Genomic DNA, 13,006 nt, shown 5'->3' on the forward strand with positions numbered 1-13,006 from the left:
GGTTTTTTTTGCAAGAAAAAAATAACTTACTCAGCAGCAAAAGTATTCTATTTGTTTAATATAAAAGAAAATATATTACTTTTGGAAAATGTTTACCCTATTAGTTTACTTTCATTAAATAAATATCAATCTACTATCAGAGATGAACAAAGAAAATGAAACATGTAAAATACTATATTCTATCCTAGTTGTATAGTCAAATTTATGCTAAGTAGCACTCATAACAACCGATACAGACCCATGAAATACCTTCTTATCGTTACCTGATATTTCAAATAAGGGAATAGTAACATTAATAGATAGCCTATAGAAAGGAAATCACTTGATTTGCCCCCTCGTTTTCCCAAGCTTCGCTCGAAATATGACGTCACCAGACATATGACACAGTATGAACTCTAAATCTATTCAAACTTTTCTGAATATATTTTTTTCTATCTAAAATATATACTGTACATTATCAATCAAAGAAAATACTACCGTACAAAGATAAATTGATTGAATTTTATACAAGAAAATATGTCATCATGTTTCCAAATCAGCTGATTAAGGTATGCTACCTAAGGATATTTCATATTCCCTAAATGAAACCATTATTACTAAAATATTTATGTTTTTGGTCTATAAAATAAGCTGTATATCTGTTTAAGAAAGTATAAAAATAAAGCAATTCATGAGTATTAACACAATGTTTACTTATCAGCAACCACCAACTCCTGACAAAAATGTAAACAACCCTAATTGTCTTATTTTTATTTCACTTAATCACAAAACTACAGTACAGGGGGTCCTCGACTTACGACGTTGATCTGTTCTTAATACGCAGTGTAACCAGAATTTTAGTGTACAGTAAGTCGGAAGATCATAGATAAATTACTCGATATGTACTGTACTGTACTGTAAAGTATTGTACTATAATAAAATGTACCAATTGACATAAAAAAGTATTAGAAAAAGAGAAAACAATTCCACTTGAATTAAAGTAAATATTAATAAAAAAAAGAGAACAATTCTTTACCTTATTCCTATAGTTGGCTCGATTAATAATGTCTAATTTCACTTCCATGGTGATAGCCTTTCTTTTCTTTGATGCACTACCATCAAAAGAATCTGCCTTACGCTTTGGAGCCATAACGAAGGGCAAAAAGTTAAAAAAAAAAGGAACAAACACGTGAGAGAGAACCGGCGTACACAACCAAAATGGCGTATCACTGAAACTGAGATGCGACTGCGCCGTCTTCCGCTCCCACAACCACAACAAAGCGTATTCATCAGCTGCTCGTTTTAAACTAGTACGTAATTGTTTACGTCGCTTACGACGCTAACGACGTAAGACGAAGCGCTAATATTATTTCTTATATTTTCATGGGGCGCGTACGTATTATTATTATCATTACTTGCTAAGCTACAACCCTAGTTGGAAAAGCAAAATGCTATAAGCCCAGAGGCCCCAACAGGGAAAATAGCCCAGTGAGGAAAGGAAACAAGGAAAAATAATATATTTTATGAACAATGACATTTAAATAAATATTTCCTATATAAACTATGAAAACTTCAACTAAACAAGAGGAAGAGAAACGAGATAGAATAGTATGCCCGAGTGTACCCTCAAGCAAGAGAACTCTAACCCAAGACAGTGGAAGACCATGGTACAGAGGCTATGGCACTACCCAAGACTAGAGAACAATGGTTTGATTTTGGAGTGTCCTTCTCCTAGAAGAGCTGCTTACAATAGCTAAAGAGTCTCTTCTACCCTTACCAAGAGGAGAGTAGCCATTGGACAATTACAGTTCAGAAGTTAACCCCTTGAGTGAAGAAGAATTGTTTGGTAATCTCAGTGTTGTCAGGTGGATGAGAACAGAGGAGAATCTGTAAAGAATAGGCCAGACTATTCGGTGTATGTGTAGGCAAAGGGAAAGTGAACCATAACTAGAGAGAAGGATCCAATGCAGTAGTGTCTGGCCAGTCAAAGGACCACATAACTCTAGAGGTAGTATCTCAATGGGTGGCTGGTGCCCTGACCAACATACTACACTTAAAACAGCGTAAGTCGGGACAGTCATAACCCGAGGACTCCCTGTATATGATTATACCGAGCCTATCATATCATGTCAAATCAATTGTTCTAAATTACTATTTAAGTAGAAAAATTAATTACAAATATAAAATATTCTAGGTTTTGGACAATTAGGCTAGCGTACTGACAGCACACCCTATAAATATTCTTATTTTAAACATAAAACTACATACTGTAATCAAAATGAGTATATCATATGATTTTAAGTCAATCCTTCGAAACTACTACCCTATCAATGAACAATAAGCAATTAGAACACCCGTTAACCAGAGTTTCATTCTTGTGGTGCTTGATTATAAAGCTTAGGAAATTATCTATATCGTGTTATAACAAAACTATGTCCTCTTTCCGACAACCTGTAATGTTATCTTCTAAATTCGGTATTTACATCTAATTACACGATCTCCATATTTAATGGTTCCCGTTAAATCTCCTTTTAGTTTCCTAGTTAGGGTCAAAGTTTTCCCAGATTCTAAACAGAATAGAGGCTATGAGTATTCTTTGTTTTCTCCCCTTCATTTACAGCTTCTTAGTTTATATTTGGCCATATATTTTCTTGGAGACCTTTTCACCATAGTGAATAAGGGTATAATGTAAAATTTCAGTCTCATGCTACTTTGTTTACTGTCATATGATGATTGAAATACAAGCAAAACAGCTGATATCTGACATTCATAACAAAACACCTGTTTTTTGTTCGGTTGTTAATGTGGCTTTATGCGTTTACACAATGATTACAATGTTACTAACGATATTTTAATCAGTGTTTTAATTTTCCAACCCATTGAAGTAGAAGACGGGATAAATATTATTACCTAGTTACTATAGATGTCCGGCGAATTCCCTACAGAAGACGACACTGATGCATTAGGAATTCCGTCATAATAAAAGAGGCTGCATAGAACTTCATACAAAAATGGCTAGTGGTCGTTGAATAACAATAACATTCGTACACTTAGTTAATTCTAAATTGTATACATAATGTACAGTACAGAATTACAGTAAAGCTGTTTACTGTATTGTAAATGAAAGCTACTTGTGGGGTGAGTCAAGTTGTCCGAACGAAAACAGTGGACACTTGCAGTACAGTTAAGCTTTACTGTAGTGATAATATATGACAGTAATATACACTACAGTATCAGCAAGTGTTATAGAGTATTATTAGATAGGAACAACTATACTGTGATAGAAACCAAGTAAAAACAATATTAGGCAGTACTTAGTGTGTTAATTATCCGAGAGTAGTTAAGGGGCAGCGAGTTGTTAGGTGAGAGTTATCCCACCCTAGGACACCAAGTATTAACAAATTGATGCCTGTCTCTGTTACATAGCCCTCGCAAAGAATGAGGGCTGACCGTAATTCAAAATTAGAGGACGCCCTCAATCTACCTGCAAAAGGAAGTTTTCAGGGGAATCTACAGACCCCTTCTGTGAAAAGAAATTACGTCTAGGGCCCCTTGGTGTAAGAGGATGGATAAATTTGCTGTGGGAGCAAACTGGAGAATAATAAAAGCCCTTCAAGAGATTTACCTTTCCTCAAGCAGAAACCCCATTATTCTCAGTCACGTGCCTTGGGTTGATCGCAGAGTGTAAGGGAAGGCCCTCTTTGCTATGCAAGCGAATGGGACAATAATAAGACCCCTTGAAGAAAGCTGTCTCTGTTCGAGGAGAAACGTCATTATCCTCGGTCATGAGCCTAGGGGTCTTCTGGTGGTGTATGAGAAGACATCTTTAACACTGCGACAGGAGATACAGTATTTGTAAAAGCAGAAAAATTCCCTTGCTTTGAATTACCAGGATAGGCGGTGTTGATCTCCACTCAGCACACACGTTGGGGAGAGAAAGACCTGTACCCAGTCGCATAGACAGGTACTAATGATATTTTAAGGTATTATGTAATGGCAGCACCAGAGCTGATGCCAAAGGATCTGTTATCACAATGGTGCAAATCAGACTCAATATGCTCCATAGGAGACATTACATCAATAAAATTAATTTTGTACTCAGCAAGCTGCCATCCTTGATTACCGGAGCCTTGGGAAACTCCAATAAAGAAGGATCTATGAGAGAAATAACGTGTGTTGAAAGAGAAGGCTTCTATTTGTTGCTCTCAAGAAAGGAAGAAGCAGAAGAATGCTCTCTTTTAGCCTTCTTTTGATAAGCACGATACTTCTCCCACTGAAAAGGCGGGAAATCCCTGTAAAAGTTGAAGAATGCAAGCACTGCTTATGACGGCAAGTCGGACACAAGGAATGAGGATCTACGTTAACCTGACTCAAGAAGGTACCACAAGGGTGACCTTCAAGGCCGTGGCAAGTATGCATACTACCTTGAGCAGCACTCATAATCACAAGTACACAAGGAAGGAATGACACAGGTTATGTACAGCACAGTGTGGAGTGTGATCGAAGTGGAAGTTAGTTCTGTAGAACGACCTGAAGATTGGACAGCCTCGATGAAGCTGAATCTTGCTTGCCAACAGCATGGGGGAATAGCTGATAACCATAGAATGCTACCAGCATCACAAGAATTCTGTCTTTCAGGTCGTAGCCAAATAAATTAGGAGTAAACCCTTAGAAATGATGAGGGTTTCTATCTGAATAGAAACAAATATAAATTAAAAAGCTATAAAAAGAGAAAAATTCTTTACTTATAACATGTTACGGAAACATGAATTTATAGCATGGTCATAAATAGAAAATAACAAAATATTTAAAAAGACAAAAGTTATAAAAGAATTTTCTACAGCACAGGAATCTTGCCATTATTTGTTCAGGATGTCCTCAAAATCTCAGGGAGTAGAGTAAATAATAAGGCAATGCAATATACAACTAACCTTTCCTCATCAACAATGTTCAACAAAATAAATGCTGCCCAGTGCCAATTTCCTGTGGCTTCCATCAATGCGGCCATGCTTAAATGTAATCCTGCACTTAGGTGTTCTGATAAATGGTGGTATCCCAAAGACTCCAAAACACGCCACAACAGCCAACTGAAAATGTAATTAAATTACTGATTAACACATCTACACGGTGAGATCATGAAAGTATCAACTATTACTTAAAACTTGAAAACTTATACCTAATACAATAGCTGCCTATAAAAATAATGCACTGAAGATCAATCAAGTCTTTCATGATTGTTACTATCATTTAAGTATGGAATTAACTTTTTGGTAACTCAAATATAAAAATAAAATATTCCAATAATACTAATTCCTGTTTTCCATGGTGCTGAGGTTTCCGACGTATTCAAGTTTTATGACAAAGTTATAACAATTTGTATTTTTCCTAATATACAAACCCGAATTCTTTACTATAGGAGATATCGTAGCACAAGCTGGAAAATACGGCAGAAAACCTTAAGAAGGTCGTTAACGACCAGGCAGGTAGTTATCCACCTGTTCGGGGGGGGGGGGGGGGGGACCACCGCTCAATAGCTGCTGTTTACCTTCAATCGGATTCTAGCTAGGACTATCTAGGGGGCGGTGATGGAGGGAAGATTTGTGTAAAGAATTCGGGTTTGTATGTTAGGAAAAATACAAACGCTGTTATAAGTTTGTCATTGGTTCCTACACTGATACAAACCCTCATTCTTTACTATAGGAGACTTAGTCCTGAGGCTAGGGTAGCCAAGGAGCTCCCTATTCATAGGGGAGATAGTCCTCAAGACTAGATTCTCTTGAAGAAAAAATCTCCTGTAAATCTTCTTTCTTTGTAGATCCCCATAATCTTAGCACAACTGAAAGTTTGTAGCTTCGTGGAAACAAATGTTTCAAGATGAAGTGGGTCAGGAACATTCGACTCAGACCCCTTCATACTTAGGATTCCCCCGACCTTGAAAAGGGGAAACCTCGTGACAACGAGTATAACTTATACCCTGTGAGAGGAATCAGATGAGTTTCCTACCTTATTTCCATTGGCAAGTCCAACTGAAACTAGCTACAGATTAGGATCCCCAGATGGGAGGGAGAAAGAAACGAAGAAGACAGATGGATGTCTTTCTTAAAACCTAGTGTAACAGGATCCTCAACCAATGGCTACTGTCCCCTGAAAGGGTGTAAGGTAGCTACAGCACCTGTTGACCTGCCACAATATGCCCTATGCAAAAGGTGTCTAGAGACCTATGCGTCACATCGCTCAAATAGTTGGCGGTGAATGTAAATTGGCGTTTCCAGACCACAGCTCTTAAGCCTTGGGAGACAGAAATTTCTCTTAAACGCCAGTGAGGCAGCCACTCCCTTAACTTGATGGGCTTTGGGTTGTGCTGCCTCTGGGTCTCCGTGAATAGCCCTCGCAATAAATTTCTTGAGCCAAAAATAGATGGTGTTGCGAGAGATTCTCCTTTACCTTGTTGGTACTAAGGAAGAGATGACGGAGACGTGGTCTGAAAGGTCTGGTGAGCTTCAGGTAATTCCTTAGCGCCCTGACTGGTCACAGTAACAACTGGTCTGTATCCTGTGTTACCTTATTGAGGCTGGAAAACTGAAATTCTCGAAACTTCTCATCGGTAGATGAAGGATTCTGAGTCTTAGCCACAGAGCCTTGTACGAAGTTGAGAGAGACTTCTCCCATTCCCCAGAATGGGTGATGTCGTAAGACAGACTATGTCGCTCACTGACCCTTTTAGCCGAGGCCAGAGCTACCAGGAAGACAGTCTTAAGGATCAGAAAGTAGTCTGAGGCCCTCTTTAAGGGCTCATAGGGCGGACCCTTCAAGGAACGTAAGACCAAAAACAATTCCCAAGGTGGTGGTCTAATCTCAACTGGGGGGCAAGACCTCGAATCAACAAGGCGATATCTTCCGAGGCGGAAAGGTCAACTCCTCTCAGTCTACAGACGAGGCTCAAGGCTGAGCGATAGCCCTTAATCGCCGAGACTGAGAGGAGCTTTTCCTTCTTGAGGTACAAAAGGAAGTCCGCCACTAAAGGAAAAGAGATCGAGTGGAGACACGCCTCGCCCTCTACACCAAGCTGCAAACACTCATCATCTTGCTTGGTAGAAGTGTGTGGAAGATTGTCGCAAGTTACTGGACATGTGCTCAGCCACTCTCTCCGAAAAGCCTCTGCGTCTGAGGAGTGACTGGACAGTCTCCAGGCATGAAGATTCAGCAAGGGAATTCTCCCGTGGGGTACACCACTGTGTGACTGCATCAGCAGAAGGGGTTCCAGAGGAAGAAACCTTGGAACCTGAACCAGAAGGGAAAGAAGGTCTGCGTACCATTCTCTGCTTGGCCATGCCGGAGCTTTTAGTTTAGGGTTAGATTGCAGTTCTGGGAGGTCCTGAGTTTGTTGATCATCCTTCTCAGCAGGCAAAAGGGTGGAAAGGCGTATGCATCCAGGTAGTCCCAAGAATGTTGAAGGGAGTCCTGGAGCGCTGCCTGATGATCTGGAACTGGAGAACCGTAGCGGGGAAGCTTCGCATCCAGAGAAGTGGCGAACAGGTCTATTGTGGGGAACCCCACAAAGCTATTACTGCCTTCGCTACTCGAAGATCCAAAGACCCTTCACCACTTAACACTTGGTGATGCCTGCTTAGTTCATCCGCCATGATGTTTCTCCGACCCGGAATAAACCTGGCTGCGAGAGAAATGTCGTGACCTTCCGCCCACTGGCAAATCTGTACTGCTAGAAGACAAGAGGTCTCTTGCCAAAGTATGCCCTTGCTTGTTGATATACGAGACGGTCGTGGAGTTGTAGCTCATCGGCACCACCCCTCGTCCTTGTAGGTCTTCTACAAAGTATTTTAGGCCTTTCCAGGCTGCTAACAATTCCAGGTGATTTATATGGAGAATTTGCTCTATCAGAGACCAGACTCCTGATGCTAACTTCGGGCCTAGGTGGGAACCCCAGCCTCGTAGCGACGCGTCCGAAAAGTTTTAATTTCAGATTGGGGCTTTGGATAGGAATGCCCGTCTGGGTATTCTCTCTGGCTGACCACCACTGAAGATCTTGTATCACAAGAGCTGGAACCTCCACTGGCAAGAATGGGGAATCGTTCTTTTGGGACCAATGAGTTTTCAGATGCCACTGGAGACTTCACATTCTTGATCTTCCACCTGGAACTAGTTTTTCCAGGGAGGAGAGATGGCCCAAAAGACTGCCCGAAATGGCTGGAGGAGGCAGTAAAGACAAGAGTTGGGCGATGGATTGTTCAAGTCTCAGAAGTCTGTCTTCAGAAGGGAACACTCTTCCTACCTGGGAGTTGATACACATCCCCAGAAAGTTTATGACTTGAGTCGGAATCAAGCAAGACTTCTCTACGTTTACAAGAATCCCCAAATATTTGCAAAGGTCGAGAAGACTCCTCAGATGATCCAGAGCTTGTTCCCTGGACGAGGCCAGGAGTAGCTAATCGTCCAGATACCTTAGCAAGCGTATCCCGTGCTTGTGTTCGCAGGAGGAAACGTGTTCGAAAACCCTTGTAAACACCTGTGGGGCGGTCGAGAGTCCGAAGCATAGTACTTTTGAATTCGAAGCTTCGACCCTGAACCCCAAAGCGCAAATGCAATAAAGTCTCCTGGACGCACTGCTTGGATCACGTAGGCTGCTGTCTCCATTTTGAATGGAGTCTGCTTCACAAACTGATTTAAGGTAGAGAGATTAATACGGGGCTTTCTCTACCAGAAAGAAGAGACTGAAAAACCCCGGGGAGGAGTTGGGGACCTGTTGGATGGCGCCCTTCAGAAGCAAGCTCTGGATTTCCTAAGCTAGGGCCTGCTGTTTCCCGGGATCCCAAGGGACCTGGGAGGACGAGATCAGAGGAGGAGAACCTATGAATGGGATGCGGTACCCCCAAAGAAGCACCTTGATGGTCCATTGCATGGCCCCCATAGCTTTCCACCTCCTCCAATTCCCCTGAAGGCAACCCCCTACGCACTGGAAGGGGGGAACCTAGACACTAGGGTTCCTCCCTCTGCCTTTAGCCTTAGGAGGAGCCGACTTTCCCCTGCCTATAGGTTTGGCTACAAAGGAGGGGCGGCTGAAGCTCTTAGCTGGAAGTGGAGCCGCGATTGTGTCCTTAGATTGTGGAGTTGGCTGCTGCTGCATTGTGCGAAAGGAAGCAGCATTTTGCATCGCGGTGTCCTGCACCTCATTCCTCCAAGTATCTAAGGTAAAGGAAACTGCTTGCTAAGTAAAGAGAAGAGGTTGTTGAAGGTCCGAGTTTCTCAAATCTGATCTCTCGGCCTTACCAATGCTCCTAGGAAGTCTGGAAACTATCGATTCCCTCCTTTTGAGAATCCAGTTGCCCCGCATGGTCGCTGTTGTAGGGGTTAGGAAGTCCACTGTCTTGGGCCCAGCAGCTAGGACTTCCTGTAGGGACTACATGGAGTCTTGGTTTGACAGGTCCTCGTGACTCGCGAGATAGCCGACTATACCAGACCACGTGTCAAACCAAGATTAAGCCTCCAGAAGGGATATTGAAGCTGCTTCCATTGCCGAGGCTTCTGTGGCTAAAAAAGAGACTGGAGGGGATCCACGGTCAAAGGAGAAGGGTTGGCGTCTCTAACCTTGTAAAAGCGCTTTTGCCTCATAAATGGAAATTGCAAAAGTTTATGGGATCCCTGAGACTTCAGGGAACCCATTTCTCTAGAGACCGCCTGCGAGACCTTCCTCAGACGGCCTGCAGTGTGAAGAGACAAGGGAAGTTCAATTTTGGTCTTAGGGTTTGGAGGAGGACGACATACCCTATCTAAGGCTGGAGCGTCAAGAGGTTGAGGAGACAAATGCAAATCGACGAGGACTGAGATATTACACATAGTTCTTAGAGCCCTTAAATAGGAGGACTCCAAGTCCTTCGACAGCTGCTCTTCCGAGAATCCTCAGGCTACGCTAATTCCTCGCGTATTATTACAGGTGAAGTGGAGACGTGAGTAGCAGACAAACCTTTTGTCTTACCCCTAGCATCTTTCTTATTCGAAAGGGAAGAGCGATAGAAGTTGGAGTATCTGGAGGTAACGGCGAAGTAGGAGATCATGTTACCGCTGTTGCAGGGGAAGGCTGAGCGCTGGATAATGGCGCCGCTAGCACTTGACCTTGCGTGGATATAGACGGTCTAGGAGAAGGCAACCGAATTATTGGAACTGACCTAGTAGAATGTGTAGAGATTCCTCTCTTTGAAAGGTCTGAAGAACGAGGTGGAAGAGGCCCAATTGATCGGTAATTTGGCCTTTTCCCTCTGCTCTCAACCAAAGAGAAGAATGGTTGAACCCCTGCGTCATCTTCTGAGATTTTCGAGAGGCTCATAATCCCTAACTCATTAGGAAGCAAGGGAACCTGGGAGGTTGTCCTGAAGCATGAGGGCGAGGAGATCGACCCAGCGAGTGTATGACTGGAGACTTGCGAAATCGAGAAGTCGAAGGGCAAGAGAGATCTTTCTCTAATGATAAGATGCACATGCGAGGAGAACCGCTCTTTCTGACTTTCCTAGAGTGATCGGAGACCCTCAAACTAACATGTGAAGGAGAGGGTTCTAGGTCAGGACGCACTCCTGGCGCAATTAGATGAAAAATCGTGGGAAGCACTTCTCTTAGGGGAGCGCTTATTACGCTTTGAAGAGCTCTCTTGCAACGAAGAGCGAGAAAGTAACGTAGCGCTCTTTTTCTTGAAGCGCTTAGATGATCCTTCGCGAGAGGAAAAGTCTCGTAAAGAGACAGAAGGCAAGGAAAAGCGAGAATGATGATGTCTCTTCCTATATCGCCTGTCTCTCCAGCGAGAACGTCTCTCTCCCTCCTAGCCTCCGAAGAAGGCGAGGAGGAGGAGGAGGAAGAGGAGGAGGAGGAGAAAGAGGTACTGCGATATTTGCACTTGTGACGCTGTGATCTTGTAGAAGCACAAACGGTGTGAGAAGTACGTGCCACAGAAGCTGAAGTTACTACATCCACTGAAACTTCAGTGGGCGTCGACTGAGTTGACGGGAGGTAGGCGAGGTTCGGAACTCCCGTGGGTTCCAAAACAGAAGGGACCTGAGGCACAACCTTGCCCATGAGGAACTGGTTCCAACCTTCCTCAGAAGGAGAACCAGGAAGTCCATGGGAAGGCCACACCCCTCATACATGATCTGAAATGCAAGGGGTAACGGACCAATTCCCAGTAGTGGAAAACATTGCCCCACTATGAGAGGCAACAGGATCCACCTGACCAAGAGGAATGGGCATTAAATCAATGGTGCTACTCTTCCTTGACTTCCCCCAGGAGGAGAGGCTGAAGAAGAGGCCCGAGACTCCTTACCTTTCGACGTTGAACCTGAAGGTAACGATTCCTTCTTGGATTTCTTCTTCTTCCTCTTCTCGAACTTCTCCCACTGAGAGGGCGACCACTCTCTACATACTTGGCAGGGGGAGCCTTCAGAACATCTATGACCTCTGCACACAGGGCATAAGAAATGAGGATCCCCATCCAGCGGATACATTAAGGTGCCACAGGATTTCGGGGGCACCCCGGGACACTTACTCATAATAGAGGACATCACATCTAACAAAGAAAAATGAAAAAAAATAATCAAAAGCCCAAAAAAGAAAGGCTAATCTGCCAGTCAAACAAAAGCAGGAGCAGAGGTGTTACCACTGCGACGGCTAAAATTTGATTGAAGGTAAACAGTAGCTACAGACCGGCGGTCCCCCTCCTCTAACAGGTGGATAACTACCTGCCCGGTCGTTAACGACCTTGTTAAGGTTTTTCTGTAGTATTTTCCAGCTCGTGCTAGAATATCTCCTATAGTAAAGAATTCGGGTTTGTATCAGTGTAGGAACAAAAGGCAATGAAAGGCATAAGTACTGCCTAATTTTCTTACAAAAATATAAATGACAGAACAAATTATGGGATTTAAATGCATTATCCTTAAAAACAGGGGGAAAAAAATAAACAAACTACCTGACAGTAACATCAATAGGATCAGCAGTAACAGTAGCAGGGTTCAGTAGAGTCTCCAATCTATGCATTGGATCTGTGAAGAGTTTCAGGAGATGGTAGCAAATATCATACTTCACTGGAAAAAAAAAAAGAAAGGGCTTTAAATTGTGTACACTCAGCAACAAATCTATGATGAAAAATCAAATTACTAATACTTTTTGTCTTTCAATAGCCATCCAATAGCAATTTATAACAAGTATTGGCCACTCTACTCTAACGCAAAACATTTTTTATTCAATTCTCCTTCAAGTTCATTTTGTCATTCATTTAGGTACAAGACAAATGAATTACATCTCAGTAAGGATACATCCTATCCTATGACCTATCTAACAGAGCAAGTGTCATAAAACACACAGTGTTGGATTTGTGTTGTTTTTTTTACACAAGCAGTTTCTTTAGGATGGTATGTACTCTACTTTGAAGGTCAAATTTCAATATATATATACCGTATATACTCGTGTAATGTTCGATTTTTTAAGGTCTATTTTTCAGTTAAAAAAGTAAGGGTCGAACATTACAAGAGATATATATTTGAAAAAGTAAAAATTTCTGGCCCTCCGGTAGGTAAACATAAGCTAGGCCTATGCGAACATTACCCTTGGCTATGCTACCTACCGGTAGGTAATCGTAGCTATGCTTACACGTATATAAGGCTACCTACCGGTAGGTAAACATAGGCTAGGCCTATATATACAGTACTAACCATGTTCATTTAACACCACGCATATTATTAGCATGGATCATATTTCCTAAACCATCATAAATAGTTTTTTCCGCTACGAGTAATGACTTTACTATAACGCAGCAGGTTTGAAGCTAGCAAACAGTCGGGTTGCGTATGTTATAATGTGATTTGGTTAATGAAAAAAAAAATAATTCGTAAATAAGTAAATAATATGATATCCTATGTTATTATTATTGTAATAAACACTTGCATTTAAATTACTGAAAGGTTAGCAAGAGAAAAAGTTGCAAACAACACAACCAATACTCTTATGTTTAAATTTTCTCAGCTGTGCTCGT

At 42.1% G+C, this 13,006-nt stretch overlaps 1 protein-coding gene across 6 annotated transcripts in view; it reads right to left on the bottom strand.

Moving 5' to 3' along the window:
• LOC137647297 (nuclear pore complex protein Nup98-Nup96-like) overlaps window positions 1-13,006 on the bottom strand; it is a 181,947-nt gene that overhangs the window by 23,828 nt on the left and 145,113 nt on the right. For all 6 annotated transcript variants that reach the window (XM_068380719.1, XM_068380711.1, XM_068380726.1 and 3 more), the window contains exons 26-27: window positions 11,945-12,059; window positions 4,911-5,066 (exon numbers count right to left, since the gene is read on the bottom strand). In XM_068380719.1, the coding sequence (XP_068236820.1) occupies window positions 4,911-5,066; window positions 11,945-12,059 (271 nt within the window). The remainder of the gene's footprint in view (window positions 1-4,910; window positions 5,067-11,944; window positions 12,060-13,006) is intronic.

The sequence above is a fragment of the Palaemon carinicauda genome, chromosome 1 (genome assembly GCF_036898095.1).
Source record: "Palaemon carinicauda isolate YSFRI2023 chromosome 1, ASM3689809v2, whole genome shotgun sequence".
Lineage (NCBI taxonomy): Eukaryota > Metazoa > Arthropoda > Malacostraca > Decapoda > Palaemonidae > Palaemon > Palaemon carinicauda.